The 25,292-nt window shown below is 56.5% G+C and overlaps 2 protein-coding genes across 5 annotated transcripts in view; one reads left to right on the top strand and one right to left on the bottom strand.

Moving 5' to 3' along the window:
- Positions 1 to 15,453, bottom strand: part of RNF207 (ring finger protein 207) — a 38,083-nt gene extending 22,630 nt beyond the window's left edge. Inside the window, exons 1-4 of one of the 4 annotated variants that reach the window (XM_043499786.1) lie at positions 13,507 to 15,453; positions 13,044 to 13,146; positions 10,650 to 10,840; positions 338 to 470 (exon numbers count right to left, since the gene is read on the bottom strand). In XM_043499786.1, coding sequence (XP_043355721.1) covers positions 338 to 470; positions 10,650 to 10,840 — 324 coding nt within the window. In that variant the 5' untranslated portion in view covers positions 13,044 to 13,146; positions 13,507 to 15,453. Of the gene's footprint in view, positions 1 to 337; positions 471 to 10,649; positions 10,841 to 13,043; positions 13,456 to 13,506 lie in introns of those variants that run through there. The other 3 variants (XM_043499787.1, XM_038376678.2, XM_043499788.1) reach the window with 3 other exon arrangements.
- RPL22 (ribosomal protein L22) overlaps positions 1 to 25,292 on the top strand; it is a 66,376-nt gene that overhangs the window by 26,965 nt on the left and 14,119 nt on the right. The window contains exons 3-4 of the transcript XR_006276290.1: positions 4,476 to 4,557; positions 15,020 to 15,084. The gene's annotated coding sequence lies outside the window, so the exon portion shown is untranslated. The remainder of the gene's footprint in view (positions 1 to 4,475; positions 4,558 to 15,019; positions 15,085 to 25,292) is intronic.

The raw sequence follows: 25,292 nt of genomic DNA, 5'->3' as shown, positions 1-25,292 counted from the left end.
CCAGTTACTAATCCATTTGCCATGCTGTACTTACTCCTAGGCTGGTTGTGGCTTGGCTTTAGAACGTGATGCTAACACTATTCAAGACCCAAACGCAGTCTACTCAGGAAGATGATAAAAGGACCCTTCAAGCAAAAAGGATGTGGCTGGAAAAACTCAGCTGTTCTGAATATCAGACCATTCACATAGGCACCTAAATATGTATGTGGGGCCTAAATTTGGAAGTGTTGGCCGTAGCCTGGAAGGACTTTGGGGAGGGGCTGTGTACTCCTTTGCCTTCTGCAATGTGTGAGGCACAGCAATGGAGCTGGAGACATAACCAGCCACTGTGTCTTACCTGTTTCTTGCACTCCTGGTCACAGTTTGCACACTGAACTTCCTCCTCGCAGTCTGCAGAGCTATCCACCAGGAACTTCAGGAGCCTGTCTACAGGCGGGAGCCCATTGTTTCCTTTCACTATGGACTGATGACTGAAGAGGACAAAACAGACAGGGTAGGCCCATGAGCCCTGGCAATGGCAAGCAAATATTTCTCTACATTCAAACAACTTAAAGGAAAATAACTCTCCTGGAACTGGAGTGAAAAGATACCATGCGATCCTTAATAACCCCAGATATAAGGCAAACTGCAGGGCAATCACACAGGATCAGACTTTTTTCCTTTGTGCATCTGGAATTTCTGGACATAAATTGCACTCGTTTTCCATAACACAGTTCAGATCTTTGTGTTTTCATCAGAGCTGAATTCTATCTTGCGACATACTCCATGAGCATTTCCTTTTTGCTGCAAATGTTTTCATTAAGCTACAGCATTTAACAATCTTAATTCTATGTCATGTTTACAGCCCTGGCTCTTCCCAAAGAACATGCTGAACTCTCTTAAGGTTTGTCAAAACCTCTACATGCTACATTAGCAGCATCCCACACATTTCTGCTTCGCTCCTAGGAGTTTACAGCATGGGACATGCTGCGAATGGCCATTTAATGTTAGCATTTGCAAATGAACAGCCTGAGTTCCAGGGTCTTTCTAATCAAAACTTTGTGTGATTCATTCCACAAGCTGCTGCAAGGGTCATTTCAGTCTTGGAATAGCCACGCTTGATGAATTCCAGGGTGTGAAATCCTAGTATGTTGCCCCTTCGGTACTTTCCTGTTTACGCTGAATCTTTAAATTCAGTTTGCCTGCATGTGGCTCTACCCATTGGCTGTGTCCAGAATATCGACTTCCGGCAAGGAATTGCTCCTGCCTGAAATGGTTCTTTCATTTTCACAAGTCTTGCAGCATTTGTTTAGCACTGGACATTGCTGCCCAGATTCCCTTAGCTACTGCGAGTGTCTAACTGCGGAGAGAAATGAGCAGACTAACAGTGCTACATCTGAATAATCTCACGGAGCAGTAGTAATCCAGAATGGGAATATTAACAACATCAAAATAAGCCATGCGATGACTCAAAGGAGCTTTAACCAATGGGAATCAGGTGACCATGGAAGCCCCTCCCCTAACAACCCTCCAAACAGCTTTCCCAAAATAAAAGTAAACAGAATTCCGAGAGGACAGAAATTGTCCAAAGCCAAATCGCTGCATGAAATCCCTCTCGGACAATGCCTGTGTCCCCTCACATATACACACACATAGGCTTTGTTGAAACCCTTAAAAGCAAGAGTGCCACATTAAAAGTAATCAAATAATGTTAGTGAAATGCTTCCAATTTGGGTAGCGCATGATTAGTCTGAGTGAAAGGTCAGAAAAGCTGTACCAGAATTCAAGCACCTTCTGTAAGGACCACGGCTAAACTCCCCTGGCATTGACTACACTGACTTGCTTTAGCAAAATAGTTAAAAATGAAGGCTCATCAATGAAGATACTAGCAGTGCTGACCCTGAGAAATGACACTCACAGTTAAGCTCAGACTGTACACAATTCCTGGCAAACTGCAGCTCCCCGTGAACGCTAGAGAAAGGAATCACCCTTACATATATTCATCCATTTCCTTTAAAAGCATCGTGGAAATCTTTACTGTAGCCACTTTGACACTTCCAGTAAAACTCAGGACCCAAACAGTATGACGACAGCGCAACCAGACACCAAGCCACGGCCACTTCTTGAGTGTGTGTCTCAAAACGCAGGTTCGCAGAGATGACAGGAACTTTGAAGTCTCATTCCCCTGGACAATAAGCGCGTTGAGTCGGATTGAAATGATGATTCACCCACCAGTCACCTGTGCAGGATTGGGTTTCATTGCTCTGGGCTGCATCTCCCAGCAAACTAATTATGGGACTAAAGGTCTCCCTGCAGCTGGCAGTACTTCATCATCGCCCGGCTTCATCAAACATGGCCACGTTCGGGTGCACCAAGTTACCGATGGAAAAGACGGATTAGCCCAGGAATGTCTTGCAGGGGGCTTGTCTGTTGTCTTTGTCTATTAATATTCTGGCACTGCAAGGCTGTATTTGATGGAGAGATGTATTATACTAATACCAGCCAGATAGCTTACCTCCCAGGCAATTAGTTTGTTCTCCCGCTGCAGGGCTGGGCTGGATACAGTGGCATCTTGCATTGCCCGCTGTGCTCTGCAACCCTCCGAATACTGGGAATAAAGCACTCAGAGATACTGAGTTTTAAACAAAATGGAGAATCCTATGAAAACTGCAGCAGAAATCAGGTTTCAGAGTAGCAGCTGTGTTAGTCTGTATTCGCAAAAAGAAAAGGAGTACTTGTGGCACCTTAGAGACTAACAAATTTATTAGAGCATAAGCTTTTGTGAGCCATGCATCCGATGAAGTGAGCTGTAGCTCACGAAAGCTTATGCTCTAATAAATTTGTTAGTCTTTAAGGTGCCACAAGTCCTCCTTTTCTTTTTGCAGCAGAAATGTGCATGTGTCTTACATTCCAGAGAGAGCGCGAGAAAGAGAGAGCTATCTAGCCAACCAGATGTACTGGAATGGGTTACCTAGGGAGGTGATGGAATCTCCTTCCTTAAAGGTTTTCAAGGTCAGGCTTGACAAAGCCCTGGCTGGGATGATTTAGTTGGAGATTGGTCCTGCTTTGAGCAGGGGGTTGGACTAGATGACCTCCTGAGGTCCCTTCCAGCCCTGATATTCTATGCCCTCAGACTCTGTGTGAGTAGGGAGGGATGGGCCGAGGACAGGGCTGAAAACACTGGGTAGGGAGAATTTAGAAAGGGTTTGTGTGTATGCTGTGGTATTTTCATGTCCATCTGAATTGATTCCCAGCCCCAGTAACTTCTTGTTACGACAGATCAGGAGGGAATTCGGAGAGTAGTAAAGCAGAATTAAACACTGCATCGCTCAGTCCCCGTCTCTGTCAAATCCCTAGCAACAGGCAAGCTGTGTGAAGCTGAAAAGGGTTCTGACCATGACTCCGGTGAGTTTAATTGGGGCAGCTCGGCCCCCAAGACGAGGTTCCTGCTGTGGTAATGCAGGTAAAGTTCTTGTTGCCAGGGCTCGGCTGCTGTGCTGCTTGACAGAGGTAGTTAATAAAACCTGCCTGTTGGGCTGTGGACCACAGGGGAGTCACTTCTCCAGTCCTGCTGTCTTGAGAGTCTGATGCTGACTGCCAGGCCAGCGTTCTCTCCAGAGGCCTGTGCTCTGCAGCCTGCTGGGAGATGGAGAGTGAGTTGGCTGTGAGCACCTGGCTAGGACGTAGCATGTGACAGGTGGGGCATGGGTTAACGGGGGTTTTACAGGCTGACAATTGTCTAGCAATTGCAGCTGTAAGCATGAGAGTTTGGGTCTGTGTGGGAGTTTGAGGAAAAGGCAGGTAGCTGATGCACAAGAGGGTACCATTAATAACAGTCCAACAAGATTCAGACTGTGCCTGAGTGAAGGGGACACTCTGCATGGCAGCTTCATTGCATCTGCAATTCTTCTTCCTTTTCATCTTCACTGGGCAACTTCTGTATAAAGACGAGACCTCTGCATTTCACCCCTGCTGCTCCACCACTCTACCTTGGGGCTAAAGCACCGAGTTCCTACTAAGCAGACCCATGCCGGTGCTGGTCTAATTAAGCAGTTGTCATTGCCGTTCACTGCCATTAGGCAGAACTGGCTTCCTCGGAGACATCTGATGGCATCCCAATTAAGGTGCTCACTGCTGACTCTGCAAAAGCTGCTAAAAGCCTCCTTCCCCAATGAGACAATAACTTATGGATGAACATAATACCAACTGTTCATGCTTGGGGAGAGACCACATCTTATAATGAGGAGTAGGGAGAAGGGCTATTTAAAAATAACCCAGTGCAGAACACGCACAAGACTTTCTAGTGAGAAATGTTATAAACCAGAAAACAAGTCAGAATGTGATCCCATGCCAAATACCTGCTCTGCTCAGAGTCACAGTGTCTGTTTGGTTTGCTGAAATATTAGATTGATGGTGATCAGGGAGGAAGTGATAGCTCATTGGGGCTCCTTTCATGCTGCCAAGAGAGTGAGAAATTGCCCTGTTCCCCTCTGCAGTGCGTTGCCAGTGACCGTTACTGCTTGGGTGCAGAGTCGGGCCCAAGCGCCAGTCAGAGACGTGCAGAATACAGCAGAGCAGGTGAGTCCAGCCATGTGGGGTATCAAAACCATGAAATCAAATCCTACCAGAAGTGCAGCTCCTGGGGGATACCTGGGCAGCTGATTGTGGCTATGGAGCCTGGTGTCCCTGAGTTACGGCTAGAGCCGAGGCTGTTGTGTGACTTCTGGATAACTTACCTGGGAGAGGGGTCCTGGTTGGAAAACCTGCCCTTCTCCCTCCGGGAGCAAAGGCATCAGCACGGCTCCTCGCCTATTCCCTCCTCTTCCATCTGTCAGTGGCAATGCTGCTGCTCTGGAGCTGGAATATCTGTGCTTTAGTGAACCCCACTGTTTGCCTGCATCTTCAGGCACCTCAATACTTTGAGAAATCTAGCCCTAGATTCCTAAAGATAGGGGAGCCCCTGGTGAACTCGGGCATTCTGAAGGGGCCTAATATTAGCAACCCAAAAACACTGCCATGGATACCTTAAAAAATGCCTGTCCTGCTGATGAAGGGTTCTAGACTGGCAGCTCTGCTGCCTTAAAGGCCTCTCTGTATACCCAGCACAGCATGGGGAGTGGGGCAGTTCTAGCTTCCTTGCAAGAGTGCCTCAGCCCTAGCATGCTGGTGCTATGGTGTGACCCCCACCCCCTTGTTTTGTTTTCTACATAAATAGTTGTGTGTAATGCCTGTGGTCTCTTTGCATTGGCATATTTGCTCCCACGACTAGAACTGACTCCCTAATCTAACAGTGTTCATATTTAGCTCATATTAGCAGAGAGTTTGCATGACAAACTGATTGGAAAATGCTGTTTTCTGCAGAAAAGAATGAATGTTTACTTCAGCTGATCTGTTTTAATTAAATTTTAAAATATGTAATTCCTTGATCTTTTTTATATAACCTCTAATTTCATGCTAATGATATTTGAACAGCCCCTTCAAAGTGCCTGAGAAGAACCCAACAAACAAAAGCCAGAGGTGAATATCTAAAAATAACATTTGTTTGGTCTCACTTGGCTCTGAGCAACAGTTCCATTTTAGAGATTTTAGTTGGGGGCTGAAGGTGATGGCTAGTGCTGTTCTGTTATTTTCTTTGTTGGGCCTGTTCTGTAGTAGGTGACTTCTGGGTACTCTTCTGGCTCTGTCAATCCCACCATCAACCTCAGCCTGGACCAGTCCACAGAAGAGATCCACTTCCTGGCCACTATGGTGCTAATAAGCGATGGTCACATAAACACCACCCTATACCGGAAACCTACTGACGGCTATTCCTGCCTACATGCCTCCAGCTTTCACCCAGACCACACCACATGATCCATTGTCTACAGCCAAGCTCTATGATACAACCGCATTTGCTCCAACCCCTCAGACAGAAACAAATACCTACAAGATCTCTATCAAGCATTCTTACAACTACACTACCCACCTGCTGAAGTGAAGAAACAGATTGACAGAGCCAGAAGAGGCATGTAGGTAGCAATAGCCGTCAATAGGTTTCCGGTATAGGGTGGTGGTTGTGAACATCGTTTATTAGCACCATAGTGTCCATGAAGTGGACTGGTCCAGGCTGAGGTTGATGGTGGGATTGACAGAGCCAGAAGAGTACCCAGAAGTCACCTACTACAGGACAGGCCCAACAAAGAAAATAACGCCACTAGCCATCACCTTCAGCCCCCAACTAAAATCTCTCCAACACATCATCAAGGATCTACAACCTATCCTGAAGGACGACCCATCACTCTCACAGATCTTGGGAGACAGGCCAGTCCTCGCTTACAGACAGCCCCCCAACCTGAAGCAGATACTCACCAGCAACCACACAACAGAACCACTAACCCAGGAACCTATCCTTGCAACAAAGCCCGTTGCCAACTGTGTCCACATATCTGTTCAGGGGACACCATCATAGGGCCTAATCACATCAGCCACACTATCAGAGGCTCGTTCACCTGCGCACTACCACTGTGACATATGCCATCATGTGCCAGCAATGCCCCTCTGCCATGTACATTGGTCAAACTGGACAGTCTCTACGTAAAAGAATAAATGGACACAAATCAGACGTCAAGAATTATAACATTCAAAAACCAGTCGGAGAACACTTCAGTCTCTCCGGTCACTCGATTACAGACTTAAAAGTGTCAATTCTTCAACAAAAAAACTTCAAAAACAGACTCCTGCGAGAGACCGCTGAATTGGAATTAATTTGCAAGCTGGATACAATTAACTTAGCTTTGAATAAAGACTGGAAGTGGATGGGTCAGTACACAAAGTAAAACTATTTCCCCATGTTTGCCCCCCCCCCCCCCGTTCCTCAGACGTTCTTGTCAACTGCTGAAAATGGCCCACCTTGATTATCGCTACGAAAGGTTTTCTCCCCCACCCTCCGCTCTCCTGCTGGTAATAACTCATCTTATGTGATCACTCTCCTTACAATGTGTATGGTAACACCATTGTTTCATGTTCTCTAGGTATTTGTATTTTCCACTGAATGCATTCGATGAAGTGAGCTGTAGCTCACAAAAGCTTATGCTCACATAAATTTGTTAGTCTCTAACGTGCCATAAGTCCTCCTTTTTCTTTTTGCGAATACAGACTAACACGGCTGCTACTCTGAAACCTGTCACATGCTTAAGTGCTTTGCTGGATAGGGGCCACAAAACTCAGCCCCTGCCAGATCAGGCCTTAGGCCTGCAGTGATTCTGCTTCTCCCCAGGGTGATCACTTGTCCGGGGTAGAGTGGGAGACACTCACTGCGCTTCTCCCATTGCTGGTCTGCCCTGGCAGGGGAGTGAGTTCTCCTGAATTCTTGTGGAGCTATAAGTAGAAGTTGTGTATTCTGCAGCTGTTCACATCTGAAACCATTGTGATTAGAACCTCGTATTTCATAGGCACAAAGGCAGCTTGACAAAGAAACTCAAATGCTGTGCTGACAGGCCATGTAAAAGAGCAGAGCTAGATACAGTTTCTCCAGCTTTCCTGGGGCTTTACCACTAGGTAGCCTGACCCCCACTGGGCATACGTATTTTACAAGTCTGAGATCCAGGGGAAAAAATCATGTGCCTAAGTGACTTGAAGCCTAAATCTCAGTGCAAGTCAATGGAGCTCAGGCTCCTAAATAACTAAGGTGCTTTGAAAATGTTACCCTCACCAGTGAGAGGAAGGCTGGCTCAGTACTTGGAACTCAAGATCCCTAGGATCAATTCCCTGCTCTGCCACAGACTCCCTTTGTGACCCTGGACAAGTCACTTAGACTCTCTGTGCCTCAGTTCCCATCTGTACAATGGGGTAATAGCCTTGCCCTGCCTCCCAGGTCTGCTTTTAGGATAACAATGTTACAGATTGCAAGTTGCCCAGATACAGTGGTGATGGGGCCTGCTCAGTACCTAGAGCTTTATTTTAATTAATTTTCACAGAAATGTGATTGGTTTTTAACTGCTTGTAATTAAAAACAAGAGTTGTGAATAGACCCAATTGTTTTTCAGGCTGTGGCCTAGCCACACAATTTGTATGCAGACAGGTATTGCTTGAAGTCTTTCCCATGCTGATTTAAACAAAAAACAAAAACCTCATGGGATTTATTTTAATATTTGTAATTTGTGTTTATCTAAAAAGAACAGGCATAAATGAGCAGCTCACTGGATGCTCATCAAATCTCCATTTCCCCTAAGGACAAACTATACAGAGAGATCTGTATACATTAAAGGTGAAATCTAATCAGGTACAATGTTAACCTTCTCCAGTGCTTTGTGGATAGTTCTAACTTCACATTCCAGGATTCAGTTCTGCCTGTACCAGCCCTCCATTGGACTCAAATTTCTTTAGCAACTATAGTCAGCCTGATACACATCATCCTATTTACTAGAATAAATGACAATCAACACCCCTGCTATTCTCATTCCTTTTTTGGAATACAAAGTCCTGCACACTGTTGTCAATTCATGCCTGTGAAGTGAAAGCAGATTCCCTGATCATTAGAGCGTACTACAGAAAAGCAGAGGTGTATTGTAGCATTCCACGTCCAATAGTAAATTTTCCACCATGTTTGCTATCATCAGCAATGTGTTCTTGAGAATCGAAGCGCTCAAGTTTTATCTAGATGAACTTAGTTTGTATAGAATGTACACCCCAAATTATAAGTGGATAATGTTGTTACTAATACAGTGATAGAAATGACCTTCTTCAAACAGGACTGTCCACATCAGAGCGGAAAGCATGAACACTCCACATTTACAGTATTGTTTAATAAGGGTGAACTGCATCATTCACAGCTAAGAGCTGATGAAAGTATCTGTATGTACAGTAATAGGAACCTATAGAAGAACCCCGAGAGACAGTACTTAAACATCAAGGGGTAGCCGTGTTAGAATATATTCACAAAAACAACAAGGAGTCCAGTGGCACCTTAAAGACTAACAGATTTATTTGGGCATAAGCTTTTGTGGGTAAGAGGCATTCTGAAGATGCATCTGAAAAAGTGGTTTTTTTTACCCACGAAAGTTTATGTCCAAATAAATCTGTTAGTCTTTAAGTGCCACCGGACTTCTTGTTGTTTTAGTACTTTAAATAATTCCTGGCTTCACTTACATTAATATGAGATTCTTGAAAGGAACAAAAATGAAAACAAATACACCATAACTGAAGACGTACAATATGCTCCAGAAAAAAACAGGGCATAATCTGTAGCATATCGTAATATCCATACAACCACAATTCTCAGAAACACACAGTTCACCACATTAATATTGTATTAAAATGTAAAAAGCAATTTCTATTTGTTCCAATTACAAAAGACATTTTGGTTCAGGGCAGGATTTGGCCCTGAATGATTTTGGCCCAAAATGTCTTGTAATTGGAGAGGGAAGAAAGGGGTGTTACATTTGGTTACCCCCATCTAATCTCCTGAAAGGGGGGGGCAGGGCTGGACTGGGTGAATGAGGGCTGAATTTGGCCTTTAGTGAACACGCTAATAATTCTTGTTCCAAAGTCAGTTGGGCCTAGAGCCCAACACAGAGTGCTTGCTTACCAGTAATGGTGCTGAGCCTCACTGCAGTTTACGGTGAAGACTGAAGAGCTAAAAGGGGCAAGTGCCAAACACAAAGACTGCAAATGCTGGTCCTGTGCTTGAGGAAGTCTCACTGCTACCTCCCTTCTCAGCGAGCTAGCGAAGAGTAGAGATGCTCCTGTGTCACACCTTGCGTCTGTTATGTACTAATGGCCTTAATCCAAGGCCCACTGAAGTCCATGGAAGGCTCCACTTTGCCTCCATTGTCTTTGGATCAGACTAACAGCCTATCATCACAGAGGCAGTCTAGGCACAACTTAGCACCAAAATAATGACATCGGTTTAATTCTTGTTATATACATGCAAGCTTGTGTGTGGCCACTCTTCTTGTGGAGTATGAGTGTCTCTATTCAGCATAGGTTGTCAGTAAAGAATTAATTTAAATTAAATCTAAATAAGACACTTTCATTCAACCAGTGTCTACACGCAGGCTGACACTGAAATAACAGAAGGTGTGAATGAAAACCAGTTAGGCTATTTCAGTGCTGGTTCATGTGTAGCCCAGCCCCCATCCTTAACCAAGCTATCACAAAAGGCATTAGCTTGAGGTCTGGCCCAACTCTCAGTGAAGTTAACAGAATGACTCCCATTCACCCTTGGAGAGTCATGTTAAAGGGGAACTGCCACACATTCAAATATATCAAGCTTAGAACCCTCTTCATTTCAGATGTGTTCCCTGCTCCCGTGCTAGGTTTTGAGCACAAGACCAATGTACATAAAGCTAATTTCAATAACATAGCTCAACAGAGCACCAAGCAGGCCTTCAGCCCAAGCAGCATAAGAGAAGAAATGCGACTGTTTCTCCTTGGGCCTAACTTTCAGACTTAGCTGCCTAATGCTGCATATGACTAGCTGCATTGGGTATTTGCTGATGGGCAGAGCTGGACCCTCTAACTCAGACATCCACATGTGAAATGCGTGTTTGGTATGTTTGTCAGCATGCTCTATACCTGTGTTTCTGTGGGGCTATTGCAGAGCATGGGCACCTGGCCAGGCCTGGGATAGCTTTCACTGGTAAGTCACCAGCTTTCTGTGTTATGGGTGGGCACTGCTTTGAAGTTCTTACCCACAGAGAGGGCAGGTGAGGCGGCTGTCTATTGCCCGGCCTCGCAGGCAGCTGGCACAGAAGTTGTGGTAACAGTCCAGGAGGCAGGGATGCTCATACTGCTCATGGCACAGGAAACATACCAGGGGGTGGCAGTTGGCATTATCCAGGTTGCAGAGGTTTTCCAAAGGAGAGAAAATCCCACCGGACATCTGGAGGAAAACGACACAAGTAGGCAGAGGGATTCAACATCTAATTCAGGATATGGTGGGTGTGGCACAGTTAAAAAGTAGCTATTCTGGTGAGTCACAATAGAGGAGCCTGACCTTGGAGGGTGCCACATGCTAGACAGATCAAGAGTCTTCTGGTCATTGATAGCATATGAGGGACAGGGCAGCTACATGATCTGATGTCCACCGATTGCATGTAAAGGGTAGGACAGCTGCAGGAAGAAGCGTCAGGGACGGCGTGGTGATCACAGATGTAATTTGGCCGCAGCTCTGTTTTTGCTGGTGTAAAGGACAGTTCTGGTCACTTGACCCAGCTTGCTCCTCTCTCATTGGGTCTAGGACTGGGGTGACCTGATCACATGCATTTGGGCAGGGCCGTGCCGCCTGACTGCAATCAACTGATTAATTCGCCATGAAGTGAGAATGGGCAAGACGGCCAGAAAGCGCCCCCATGATCTCTCAAACGCGCCCTGCTGGCTGGTGCAGGAGTTCCGGGGGAGCTATGTCCAGCCTTCTGCAGGTGAAAGGATGTGCTGGCCCAGCTTAGGGCCTCTGAGAAAGGAGAAAAGAGGGGGAGACTGGTTCCTCCCAGGAAACAATACCGTCTCGAGTAAAATCTCTAATATTCCCTACCATCAGCTCCAATGTATCTTTTGTGCTTCTCATACCCCTTCCCCGCCCATCTCCTTACCTTATCTCCCATATGTAGCTCTGCATTTTCTTTCACACTGCTTTTGTGCCTGAAACAGCCTTCCACTTTCCATGCACCAACTACTCTCCCTCTCTGTCCCCAGATTCCTCCTTCCAGTCCTCACTTCCCAAAACCGCCCTGCTATCTCCTTCTGCCTTCTCATGCTCATTCTCAAGCTGTTGTCCTGTGAATCACGTCTCTCAGAGCTCACTGTAAGCTCTCGGCGGCAGAGACCCGGTCCTTCTACTGTGTATATTTGTAAAGTCTAGTGCTCTCTCTTTTTATTGTTTAAAGAGTCCTGCACTATTATTGCAGGGCACAGTTGTGATAGCAGTGAGCTGCTGCTGAATGCCACCACTTCCTTGAGCATTTAAGAGTTAAACTACATTGTGACCAGAAATAGCGCACAGAGTCAAAGAATAGGTGGCACATTTGACTCATAGGACTGACTTCATGCCAGGCTGCCTGCAGCACAATGAGCACACAGCGTGCTTTGTAAGAACAAATGGAAATTATTAACATTGTGTCTCAATAACAATATTAAAGTTCAGAGTCAGAAACCACAGAAAGTCTGAAAATCATTTCTGAATTGTCCCCATTTCAGGGGTTCCAGAAGGTGTAACAGGAGTCAGGGGGAATTTTTAGATTTTTTTTTTTTTAATATAAGAGTTGTGTGGAAGGGAAACCTGCACATTTACAAGATCTAGTAAAGAGCAGTAATCAATAAACTAACAGTCTGTATGGGCTTTGCATATTACACAACAAACAGCCACAGAGTAAAAATGACACAGCCTATGTTGTTTGGTGCTGACAAAACAAACTGTGTATAAAGTGTGGGGATGGAAGGTTTCTAAACATGCCTGTTTTCTTATACCACTCTAATCTGAGTGATATTTTATTAAAAAACCACTGTACTGTCCAGAGCAGAGCAAAATGGTGCGGGTATAAGAAGAAAAATGCAACTTTTCAAACAATCAGCTGTGGTTTATATTCTTTACTCCGTACAGCGTGTGACCACGTTCAAGAAGAGGACTGTTTGCGGTTAATTCATTTTGCTATTATGCTATGCCAGTGAAAACACTTTAGTAAAATATGAGAAACAAGAAGGCATTTTCTTTAACCTGTTGATCAAATCCAGCTATTTTCAGTTTGTCAATTTCATGGTGATGCCATTCAAATACATTCTTTTGAAATAGACCAGCAATTATCCATTAAGTCCTTATATGAGCAAGCCACAGAGAGAAAAGCTACAAGTTCTGAAAGTTATTACAGAGCGCAGAAATCAAAACAGTGTTTCAGATGTGGATACATGTATGTGTGTTAACAAGGTGGGCTGTGTCTCATTGGGGTCTGCCAGTACCTCTAGTTTCTATACGTGAAGTGACTTTGTAAGCAAATGCTACCTTTGCATTTTAAGGAAATACAAACGGTATATCTTTTTATTATGGTCACTTTACTGTAGTTAGACACAGCGGCAGTATCAAAGTTTCTTACCTTTTCTTCCGAAGTTTCCAACGTTGTATCCGCTTTGTCCTGTTAGTAGATAAAATTTCAGTTCCCTTGCTCTGCCTCTCTCCTGCTTTTCATGCGTTTGAAGCTGGAATGACAGAAATGCTGAGGCTTTCAGCACAGCCAGAACATTATGAGTGACGTGAACACAGTAGCCAGGGCAACATTGCCAATAAGGAAGAGCTGCTGGGTTCAGAATACATTGTTTCTGCAGGCATAACAGAGAGCACAATGAAATGTTGTTCTAAAAAACTGAAGTCTCTCATTTGCTGACGTGCCCTATGCAGTCTGGTATGAAGGGGACCTTCTGATATGCTCATGTTCTCCCTCAGGGGCTATGATGCATAACAGAGGGGTTAGGATTTGCTAAGCCTAAGTAAAAGGGGAAAAAATCAATGCATTTAATTCACTGTCAACTCTTCCAGAGGGGAAAGGAGGAATCTCCTACCTGTGGCAGACAATTTTCTCCAAACTGAGTTATCTCTATGTTGTGCGCAATTCCCAGGGAAAGGCACCTCTAAAAGTTGCCTAGGTGTAAATTTAAACCCAAACAGCCATGTGAATGCATGATTAATGTTTCCTTTATATCCCTGTCCTGTCCCTCTTGCTCCTTCCATCTCATCAACAAGCTTCAAGGTTCACCCAAGGTCAGATCTAGTGGACAATCCATGTGATCGAAAAAGACCAGCCTCTTCTTGCAAGGGATCAGCCCTCCCCATTTTTCTCAGTCTTTTGGGATTATGAAGCCCAGTAGCATATTGAAAGTGACAGAGCAGCATAACTCATCAGGTCACTTTCTAGTCACACACAGGAATACACTTCATGCTGAGGGGTTTGCACAGACACTGTCCCAGCGACGGCTCTACAATAAGTGAGGTGAGGTCAGGATCTGTTCACATGTTAACACTTTGCAGAAGATCCCATTGCTCAATCGTCTATCAGTCCGAGCTTCCTGCAGGCCCCCTGAGCTCTGTGTGCTCAACAGGGTTTCAGAGGCAGTGTAAAACTCAGGGCCCTAATGCCTTCAGTGCTGCAGTGAATTGCATTAGAATTCCTCAGAAGCAATGATGTTTCCATCCAAAAGCCATACCTAAAACACAGGGCAGCCTCTGATACCCCTGTTTACTCAGATGATCTCAAATTCCTCCATTCAACTGAATCAGTTTTTCTTCACTTTCTCTCCTGAGACCTGTCCAGTTACTGGTGCACAATGGCTATGAGGATTCAACCCCAAAGGCAGGTGCATCCCAGGGGCAAGGGAAACTATTCTTATTCATCTACCATGTCAGCAGAGTGCTGACGGATGCTTGTGAGCTCTGGTGCTATGGAGACGTAAGGAGTCATTGCTACCATTAATGAGAATAGTAACAAATATGCAATACTCATTTGGAAGCTGAGAGGAGTCTTCAAATTAAAAACTCTTCTGTTTCAATTAGCAAGTGGAGAATGGCTGGTTCAGGTCATTAGGAATGGAAGCTAGACCAATGGTGATGCATTCATATCCAGTCCAAGCTGATATTGACCAAATAGCTGATAACCAGTTGGTAGCTGGTGAGTTTCAGCCAACTTCCTGGGGGAAAACTGTCCACCTCACCTAGTGTACTGTAATTGTCTCTTGTCAACAGTCTGATCAGAGGCCCAGTGTCTCCTGGTGCCTCTCCAACTAAGGCTTGGGCAGTAAGATGCATTGGCAAGAGGCAGCTTGGCAGGAGCTTGCACTGCTGCTGTCTGTGCTCTGTAGCTAGCTTGACAGCTCGGAAGACTGAAGTTGCCAGGCTGGTGCTTTGTGTGAGTTTAAAATAGGGCAAGTGTGAGGAGAATTTAAACAGCCCCACATCCCCACCTTGAAGCAGGTGTGCCAAGGGGCAACTCTTCTCGTCTGCCCACTAGTGCTTCCTATTGTGGAACACTTGTTGCTGGCAATGCCACCTTTCGTAACTGCTTGCTCTCTCCTTCTGTAGGTTCCTGCTGGAGCAGCACCATCTCATGGCTTTTGTGAAATGGTGCCTAGGATCTGGATGCCACGGTGTGTTCATTTACAACCATGCTTTTGTGATGTTTGCCTTTCTAATTCCATGTTGTTTATTACCTCAGAGATCACTCCATGCCCCCATCCTTTTAAAGACTACACCTTTAGAGTAGGGATTTTCCCACGGCAGAATCAGGGCATTGGAGTTTCTGTGTTTTGAAGAGGTAAAACGGAGGTCAGGTCCTGATCAATCCAGAGCTTTTCTTCAGAGCGTTGTTACACATTTTTTATTGTGGTAGTGCTGAGAGTCCCCAGCAAAGGATCCATAAGAACATAATGGCCATATTGGGTCAGACCAAAGGTCCATCTAGCCCAGTATCCTGCCTTCCGACAGTGGCCCATGCCAGGTGCCCCAGAGGGAATGAACAGAGCAGGGAACCATCAAGTGATCCCTCCGGTTGCCCATTCCCAGACTCTGGCAAACAGAGGCTAGGGACACCATTCCTGCCCATCCTGGATAACAGTCATTGATGGACCTGTCCTCCATGAACTTATCTAGTTCTTTTTTGAACCCTGTTATAGTCTTGGCCTTCACAACATCCTCTGGCAAAGAGTTCCACAGGTTGACTGTGCGTTGTGTGCAAAAATACAGCCTGTTGTTTTAAACCTGCTGCCTATTAATTTCATTGGGTGACCCCTAGTTCTTGGGTTATGAAAAGGAGTAAATAACACTTCCTTATTTACTTTCTCCAGGATCAGGGCCTCATTGAGCTATGCACTCCACACATGAATTGGGGGTAGAGGTTTTGGCTCCAGTGCCCAGGCAAAATTCCTGTCCTAGACCACTGTGCAGTGTCACTGTGAGCTGTGAAACACTTGCCACGTTCCACCCCAGAGCAGGCTGCATTTCATCACAGGAGGAAGTGATTTGTATGTGCACGCTATGATGAGAACTGAAAGGACGGGGAAGAAAGGGGGCTTTTATTATTATTATTGTTATTAACAAAATCTGCTGTGAAGTGAGTCCCACATGAGAGTCCTGCCTTGGGGCGCGCAGGGCTGAGGGGACAGGAAGCTGTACGCACCACGGCTTCTCTGCTTTGATTCCCCTCTCTACTGTGCGCCCCGCGCTACTGCCGGTCCCTGGGAACGGTGCCAGCGCCTCCGCTCCCCACCAAGGGAAAGCTCGGCAGTGACACAGATCTCGGTGCCCCACAGGGTCAAAGCCAGGCAGCCAGGCCCCTGCTCCCTCCCCAGATCCCCCCACCAGCCAGGCCCCTGCTCCCTCCCCAGATCCCCCCCAGTCAGGCCCCTGCTCCCTCCCCAGATCCCCCCCCAGCCAGGCCCCTGCTCCCTCCCCAGATCCTTCCCCAGCCAGGCCTCTGCTCCCTCCCCAGATCCCCCCCCAGCCAGGCCCCTGCTCCCTGCCCAGATCCCCCCCAGCCAGGCCCCTGCTCCCTGCCCAGATCCCCCCCAGCCAGGCCCCTGCTCCCTCCCCAGATCCCCCCAGCCAGGCCCCAGCTCCCTCCCCAGATCCCTCCCCAGCCAGGCCCCTGCTCCCTCCCCAGATCCCCCCCCCTCAGCCAGGCCCCTGCTTCCTCCCCAGATCCCCCCCCTCAGCCAGGCCCCTGCTCCCTCCCCAGATCCCCCCCAGCCAGGCCCCTGCTCCCTCCCCAGATCCCCCCCCAGCCAGGCCCCTGCTCCCTCCCCATCCCCCCCCAGCCAGGCCCCTGCTCCCTCCCCAGATCCCCCCCCCAACCAAGCCCCTGCTCCCTCCCCAGATCCCCCCCAGCCAGGCCCCTGCTCCCTGCCCAGATCCCCCCCAGCCAGGCCCCTGCTCCCTCCCCAGATCCCCCCACCAGCCAGGCCCCTGCTCCCTCCCCAGATCCCCCCCAGCCAGGCCCCTGCTCCCTCCCCAGATCGCCCCCCAGCCAGGCCCCTGCTCCCTCCCCAGATCCCCCCCAGCCAGGCCCCTGCTCCCTCCCCAGATCGCCCCCCAGCCAGGCCCCTGCTCCCTCCCCAGATCCCCCCCTAGCCAGGCCCCTGCTCCCTCCCCAGATCCCCCCAGCCAGGCCCAGCTCCCTCCCCAGCTCCCTCCCCAGCCAGGCCCCTGCTCCCTCCCCAGATCCCTCCCCAGCCAGGCCCCAGCTCCCTCGCCAGATCCCCCCCCAGCCAGGCCCCTGCTCCCTGCCCAGATCCCCCCAGCCAGGCCCCTGCTCCCTCCCCAGATCCCCCCCAGCCAGGCCCCTGCTCCCTCCCCAGATCCCCCCCAGCCAGGCCCCAGCTCCCTCCCCAGGTCCCCCCCCAGCCAGGCCCCTGCTCCCTCCCCAGATCCCCCCCAGCCAGGCCCCTGCTCCCTCCCCAGATCCCCCCCAAGCCAGGCCCCTGCTCCCTCCCCAGATCCCCCCTAGCCAGGCCCCTGCTCCCTCCCCAGATCCCCCCCCAGCCAGCCCCTGCTCCCTCCCCAGATCCCTCCCCAGCCAGGCCCCAGCTCCCTCCCCAGCTCCCTCCCCAGCCAGGCCCCTGCTCCCTCCCCAGATCCCTCCCCAGCCAGGCCCTGCTCCCTCCCCAGATCCCCCCCAGCCAGGCCCCTGCTCCCTCCCCAGATCCCCCCAGCCAGGCCCCTGCTCCCCTCCCCAGATCCCTCCCCAGCCAGGCCCCAGCTCCCTCCCCAGCTCCCCCCCCCAGCCAGGCCCCTGCTCCCTCCCCAGATCCCCCCCCAGCCAGGCCCCTGCTCCCTCCCCAGATCCCCCCCCAGCCAGGCCCCTGCTCCCTCCCCAGCCAGGCCCCAGCTCCCTCCCCAGCTCCCTCCCCAGCCAGGCCCCTGCTCCCTCCCCAGATCCCTCCCCAGCCAGGCCCCTGCTCCCTCCCCAGATCCCCCCCAGCCAGGCCCCTGCTCCCTCCCCAGATCCCCCCCAGCCAGGCCCCAGCTGCCCTCCCCAGATCCCCCCCTAGCCAGGCCCCTGCTCCCTCCCCAGATCCCCCCCAGCCAGGCCCTGCTCCCTCCCCAGATCCCCCCCCGCCAGGCCCCTGCTCCCTCCCCAGATCCCCCCCCCTAGCCAGGCCCCTGCTCCCTCCCCAGATCCCCCCAGCCAGGCCCCTGCTCCCTCCCCAGATCCCCCCCCAGCCGGCCCCTCTCCCTCCCCAGATCCCCCCAGCCAGGCCCCTGCTCCCTCCACAGATCCCCCCCACCAGCCCCAACTCCCTCCCCAGATCCCCCCCAGCCAGGCCCTGCTCCCTCCCCAGATCCCCCCCAGCCAGGCCCCTGCTCCCTCCCCAGATCCCCCCCCAGCCAGGCCCCTGCTCCCTCTCCAGATCCCCCCCCAGCCAGGCCCCTGCTCCCTCCCCAGATCCCTCCCCAGCCAGGCCCCTGCTCCCTCCCCAGCTCCCTCCCCAGCCAGGCCCCAGCTCCCTCCCAGATCCCCCCCAGCCAGGCCCCTGCTCCCTCCCCAGATCCCCCCCCAGCCAGGCCCCTGCTCCCTCCCCAGATCCCCCCCCAGCCAGGCCCCTGCTCCCTCCCCAGCTCCCTCCCCAGCCAGGCCCCTGCTCCCTCCCCAGCTCCCTCCCCAGCCAGGCCCCTGCTCCCTCCCCAGATCCCTCCCCAGCCAGGCCCCTGCTCCCTCCCCAGATCCCTCCCCAGCCAGGCCCCCGCTCCCTCCCCAGATCCCTCCCCAGCCAGGCCCCCGCTCCCTCCCCAGATCCCCCCCTAGCCAGGCCCCCGCTCCCTCCCCAGATCCCCCCCAGCCAGGCCCCCGCTCCCTCCCCAGATCCCCCCCAGCCAGGCCCCCGCTCCCTCCCCAGATCCCCCCCAGCCAGGCCCCTGCTCCCTCCCCAGATCCCCCCCCAGCCAGGCCCCTGCTCCCTCCCCAGATCCCTCCCCAGCCAGGCCCCTGCTCCCTCCCCAGATCCCCCCCAGCCAGGCCCCTGCTCCCTCCCCAGATCCCCCCCAGCCAGGCCCCAGCTCCCTCCCCAGATCCCCCCCAAGCCAGGCCCCTGCTCCCTCCCCAGATCCCTCCCCAGCCAGGCCCCTGCTCCCTCCCCAGATCCCTCCCCAGCCATGCCCCTGCTCCCTCCCCAGATCCCCCCCTAGCCAGGCCCCTGCTCCCTCCCCAGATCCCCCCCAGCCAGGCCCCTGCTCCCTCCCCAGATCCCCCCCAGCCAGGCCCCTGCTCCCTCCCCAGATCCCTCCCCAGCCAGGCCCCTGCTCCCTCCCAGATCCCCCCCAGCCAGGCCCCTGCTCCCTCCCCAGATTCCCCCCCAGCCAGGCCCCTGCTCCCTCCCCAGATCCCCCCCAGCCAGGCCCCAGCTCCCTCCCCAGCTCCCTCCCCAGCCAGGCCCTGCTCCCTCCCCAGATCCCCCCCAGCCAGGCCCCCTGCTCCCTCCCCAGATCCCCCCCCAGCCAGGCCCCTGCTCCCTCCCCAGATCCCCCCCAGCCAGGCCCCAGCTCCCTCCCCAGATCCCCCCCAAGCCAGGCCCCTGCTCCCTCCCCAGATCCCTCCCCAGCCAGGCCCCTGCTCCCTCCCCAGATCCCCCCCCAGCCAGGCCCCTGCTCCCTCCCCAGATCCCTCCCCAGCCAGGCCCCTGCTCCCTCCCCAGATCCCCCCCTAGCCAGGCCCCTGCTCCCTCCCAGATCCCCCCAGCCAGGCCCCTGCTCCCTCCCCAGATCCCCCCCAGCCAGGCCCCTGCTCCCTCCCCAGATCCCTCCCCAGCCAGGCCCCTGCTCCCTCCCCAGATCCCCCCCAGCCAGGCCCCTGCTCCCTCCCCAGATCCCCCCCAGCCAGGCCCCAGCTCCCTCCCCAGCTCCCTCCCCAGCCAGGCCCCTGCTCCCTCCCCAGATCCCCCCCACCCAGGCCCCAGCTCCCTCCCCAGCTCCCTCCCCAGCCAGGCCCCTGCTCCCTCCCCAGATCCCCCCCAGCCAGGCCCCAGCTCCCTCCCCAGATCCCCCCCCAGCCAGGCCCCTGCTCCCTCCCCAGATCCCCCCCAGCCAGGCCCCCTGCTCCCCCCCCAACCCCCCCCCAGCCAGGCCCCTGCTCCCTCCCCAGATCCCCCCAGCCAGGCCCCTGCTCCCTCCCCATATCCCCCCCAGCCAGGCCCCAGCTCCCTCCCCAGCCAGGCCCCTGCTCCCTCCCCAGATCCCCCCCAGCCAGCCCCTGCTCCCTCCCCAGATCCCCCCCAGCCAGGCCCCTGCTCCCTCCCCAGATCCCCCCCCAGCCAGGCCCTGCTCCCCCCCCAGACCCCCCCCTAGCCAGGCCCTGCTCCCTCCCCAGATCCCCAGCCAGGCCCCTGCTCCCTCCCCAGATCCCCCCCAGCCAGGCCCCTGCTCCCTCCCCAGATCCCTCCCCAGCCAGGGCCCCTGCTCCCTGCCCAGATCCCCCCAGCCAGGCCCCTGCTCCCTCCCCAGATCCCCCCAGCCCGGCCCCAGCTCCCTCCCCAGGTCCCCCCCCAGCCAGGCCCCTGCTCCCTCCCCAGATCCCCCCCAGCCAGGCCCCTGCTCCCTCCCCAGATCCCCCCCAGCCAGGGCCCCTGCTCCCTCCCCATATCCCCCCCCAGCCAGGCCCCTGCTCCCTCCCCAGATCCCTCCCCAGCCAGGCCCCAGCTCCCTCCCCACCAGGCCCCTGCTCCCTCCCCAGATCCCTCCCCAGCCAGGCCCCTGCTCCCTCCCCAGATCCCCCCCAGCCAGGCCCCTGCTCCCTCCCCAGATCCCCCCCAGCCAGGCCCCTGCTCCCTCCCCAGATCCCTCCCCAGCCAGGCCCCAGCTCCCTCCCCAGCTCCCTCCCCAGCCAGGCCCCTGCTCCCTCCCCAGATCCCCCCCCAGCCAGGCCCCTGCTCCCTCCCCAGATCCCCCCCTAGCCAGGCCCCTGCTCCCTCCCCAGATCCCCCCCCAGCCAGGCCCCTGCTCCCTCCCCAGATCCCTCCCCAGCCAGGCCCCAGCTCCCTCCCCAGCTCCCTCCCCAGCCAGGCCCCTGCTCCCTCCCCCGCCAGGCCCCTGCTCCCTCCCCAGATCCCCCCCAGCCAGGCCCCTGCTCCCTCCCCAGATCCCCCCAGCCAGGCCCCCAGCTCCCTCCCCAGATCCCCCCCCAGCCAGGCCCCTGCTCCCTCCCCAGATCCCCCCCAGGCAGGCCCCTGCTCCCTCCCCAGATCCCCCCCAGCCAGGCCCCTGCTCCCTCCCCAGATCCCCCCCTAGCCAGGCCCCTGCTCCCTCCCCAGATCCCTCCCCAGCCAGGCCCCTGCTCCCTCCCCAGATCCCCCCCAGCCAGGCCCCAGCTCCCTCCCCAGATCCTCCCCAGCCAGGCCCCTGCTCCCTCCCCAGATCCCCCCCAGCCAGGCCCCCTGCTCCCTCCCCAGATCCCCCCCCAGCCAGGCCCCTGCTCCCTCCCCAGATCCCTCCCCAGCCAGGCCCCTGCTCCCTCCCCAGATCCCCCCCGCCAGGCCCCTGCTCCCTCCCCAGATCCCCCCCAGCCAGGCCCCCTGCTCCCTCCCCATATCCCCCCCACCCAGGCCCCAGCTCCCTCCCCAGATCCCTCCCCAGCCATGCCCCTGCTCCCTCCCCAGATCCCCCCCAGCCAGCCCCAGCTCCCATCCCCAGATCCCCCCCCATGCCAGGCCCCTGCTCCCTCCCCAGATCCCCCCCAGCCAGGCCCCTGCTCCCTCCCCAATCCCCCCCCCACCAGGCCCCTGCTCCCTCCCCAGATCCCCCCCAGCCAGGCCCCTGCCCCTCCCCAGATCCCCCCCAGCCAGGCCCCACTCCCTCCCCAGCCAGGCCCCTGCTCCCTCCCCAGATCCCCCCCCAGCCAGGCCCCTTGCTCCCTCCCCAGATCCCCCCCAGCCAGGCCCCGCTCCCTCCCCAGAATCCCCCCCCAGCCAGTGCCCCTGCTCCCCCCCAGCCCCCCCCCCTAGCCAGGCCCCTGCTCCCTCCCCAGATCCCCAGCCAGGCCCCAGCTCCCTCCCCAGCTCCCTCCCCAGCCAGGCCCCTGCTCCCTCCCCGGATCCCTCCCCAGCCAGGCCCCTGCTCCCTGCCCAGATCCCCCCAGCCAGGCCCCTGCTCCCTCCCCAGATCCCCCCCAGCCAGGCCCCAGCTCCCTCCCCAGGTCCCCCCCCAGCCAGGCCCCTGCTCCCTCCCCAGTTCCCCCCCAGCCAGGCCCCTGCTCCCTCCCCAGATCCCCCCCCAGCCAGGCCCCTGCTCCCTCCCAGTTCCCCCCCCAGCCAGGCCCCTGCTCCCTCCCCAGATCCCTCCCCAGCCAGGCCCCAGCTCCCTCCCCAGCTCCCTCCCCAGCCAGGCCCTGCTCCCTCCCCAGATCCCTCCCCAGCCAGCCCCTGCTCCCTCCCCAGATCCCCCCCAGCCAGGCCCCTGCTCCCTCCCCCGATCCCCCCCAGCCAGGCCCCTGCTCCCTCCCCAGCTCCCTCCCCAGCCAGGCCCCAGCTCCCTCCCCAGCTCCCTCCCCAGCCAGGCCCCTGCTCCCTCCCCAGATCCCCCCCCAGCCAGGCCCCTGCTCCTCCCCAGATCCCCCCCTAGCCAGGCCCCTGCTCCCTCCCCAGATCCCCCCCAGCCAGGCCCCTGCTCCCTCCCCAGATCCCTCCCAGCCAGCCCCAGCTCCCTCCCAGCTCCCTCCCCAGCCAGGCCCCTGCTCCCTCCCCAGCCAGGCCCCTGCTCCCTCCCAGATCCCCCCCAGCCAGGCCCCAGCTCCCTCCCCAGATCCCCCCCCAGCCAGGCCCCTGCTCCTCCCCGATCCCCCCCAGCCAGGCCCCTGCTCCCTCCCCAGATCCCCCCCAGCCAGGCCCCTGCTCCCTCCCCAGATCCCCCCCTAGCCAGGCCCCTGCTCCCTCCCCAGATCCCCCCAGCCAGGCCCCTGCTCCCTCCCCAGATCCCCCCCCAGCCAGGCCCCTGCTCCCGTCCCCAGATCCCCCCAGCCAGGCCCCTGCTCCCCCCCCCGATCCCCCCCAGCCAGGCCCCAGCTCCCTCCCCAGATCCCCCCCCAGCCAGGCCCCTGCTCCCTCCCCAGATCCCCCCCAGCCAGGCCCCTGCTCCCTCCCCAGATCCCCCCCCAGCCAGGCCCCTGCTCCCTCCCCAGATCCCTCCCCAGCCAGGCCCCAGCTCCCTCCCCAGATCCCCCCCAGCCAGGCCCCTGCTCCCTCCCCAGATCCCCCCCAGCCAGGCCCCAGCTCCCTCCCCAGCTCCCTCCCCAGCCAGGCCCCTGCTCCCTCCCCAGATCCCCCCCAGCCAGGCCCCTGCTCCCTGCCCAGATCCCCCCCAGCCAGGCCCCTGCTCCCTCCCCAGATCCCCCCAGCCAGGCCCCAGCTCCCTCCCCAGCTCCCTCCCCAGCCAGGCCCCTGCTCCCTCCCCAGATCCCCCCCAGCCAGGCCCCAGCTCCCTCCCCAGCTCCCTCCCCAGCCAGGCCCCTGCTCCCTCCCCAGATCCCCCCCAGCCAGGCCCCAGCTCCCTCCCCAGATCCCCCCCAGCCAGGCCCCTGCTCCCTCCCCAGATCCCCCCCAGCCAGGCCCCAGCTCCCTCCCCAGCTCCCCCCCCAGCCAGGCCCCTGCTCCCTCCCAGATCCCCCCCAGCCAGGCCCCAGCTCCCTCCCCAGATCCCCCCCCAGCCAGGCCCCTGCTCCCTCCCCAGATCCCCCCCGCCAGGCCCCTGCTCCCTCCCCAGATCCCCCCCAGCCAGGCCCCTGCTCCCTCCCCAGATCCCTCCCCAGCCAGGCCCCTGCTCCCTCCCCAGATCCCCCCCAGCCAGGCCCCTGCTCCCTCCCCAGATCCCCCCCAGCCAGGCCCCTGCTCCCTCCCCAGATCCCCCCCACCCAGGCCCCAGCTCCCTCCCCAGATCCCTCCCCAGCCAGGCCCCTGCTCCCTCCCCAGATCCCCCCCAGCCAGGCCCCAGCTCCCTCCCCAGATCCCCCCCCAGCCAGGCCCCTGCTCCCTCCCCAGATCCCCCCCAGCCAGGCCCCTGCTCCCTCCCCAGATCCCCCCCCAGCCAGGCCCCTGCTCCCCCCCAGACCCCCCCCTAGCCAGGCCCCTGCTCCCTCCCCAGATCCCCCCAGCCAGGCCCCTGCTCCCTCCCCAGATCCCCCCCAGCCAGGCCCCTGCTCCCTCCCCAGATCCCCCCCAGCCAGGCCCCTGCTCCCTCCCCAGATCCCCCCCAGCCAGGCCCCAGCTCCCTCCCAGATCCCCCCCCAGCCAGGCCCCTGCTCCCTCCCCAGATCCCCCCCAGCCAGGCCCCTGCTCCCTCCCCAGATCCCCCCCAGCCAGGCCCCTGCTCCCTCCCCAGATCCCTCCCCAGCCAGGCCCCAGCAGCCAGGCCCCTGCTCCCTCCCCAGATCCCCCCCAGCCAGGCCCCAGCTCCCTCCCCAGCCAGGCCCCTGCTCCCTCCCCAGATCCCCCCCAGCCAGGCCCCTGCTCCCTGCCCAGATCCCCCCCAGCCAGGCCCCTGCTCCCTCCCCAGATCCCCCCCAGCCAGGCCCCAGCTCCCTCCCCAGCTCCCTCCCCAGCCAGGCCCCTGCTCCCTCCCCAGATCCCCCCCAGCCAGGCCCCAGCTCCCTCCCAGCTCCCTCCCCAGCCAGGCCCCTGCTCCCTCCCCAGATCCCCCCCAGCCAGGACCCAGCTCCCTCCCCAGATCCCCCCCAGCCAGGCCCCTGCTCCCTCCCCAGATCCCCCCCAGCCAGGCCCCAGCTCCCTCCCCAGCTCCCTCCCCCGCCCGGCCCCTGCTCCCTCCCCAGATCCCCCCAGCCAGGCCCCAGCTCCCTCCCCAGATCCCCCCCCAGCCAGGCCCCTGCTCCCTCCCCAGATCCCCCCCAGCCAGGCCCCTGCTCCCTCCCCAGATCCCCCCCACCCAGGCCCCTGCTCCCTCCCCAGATCCCTCCCCACCCAGGCCCCTGCTCCCTCCCCAGATCCCCCCCAGCCAGGCCCCTGCTCCCTCCCCAGATCCCCCCCAGCCAGGCCCCTGCTCCCTCCCCAGATCCCCCCCAGCCAGGCCCCTGCTCCCTCCCCAGATCCCCCCCCAGCCAGGCCCCTGCTCCCCCCCAGACCCCCCCCTAGCCAGGCCCCTGCTCCCTCCCCAGATCCCCAGCCAGGCCCCAGCTCCCTCCCCAGCTCCCTCCCCAGCCAGGCCCCTGCTCCCTCCCCAGATCCCCCCCAGCCAGGCCCCAGCTCCCTCCCCAGATCCCCCCCAGCCAGGCCCCTGCTCCCTCCCCAGATCCCCCCCCAGCCAGGCCCCTGCTCCCTCCCCAGATCCCTCCCCAGCCAGGCCCCTGCTCCCTCCCCAGATCCCC

This window comes from Dermochelys coriacea, chromosome 18, assembly GCF_009764565.3.
Source record: "Dermochelys coriacea isolate rDerCor1 chromosome 18, rDerCor1.pri.v4, whole genome shotgun sequence".
NCBI lineage: Eukaryota > Metazoa > Chordata > Testudines > Dermochelyidae > Dermochelys > Dermochelys coriacea.
Note: the sequence above shows the minus strand (reverse complement) of the source record. Positions and strands in the feature narration are given on the sequence as shown.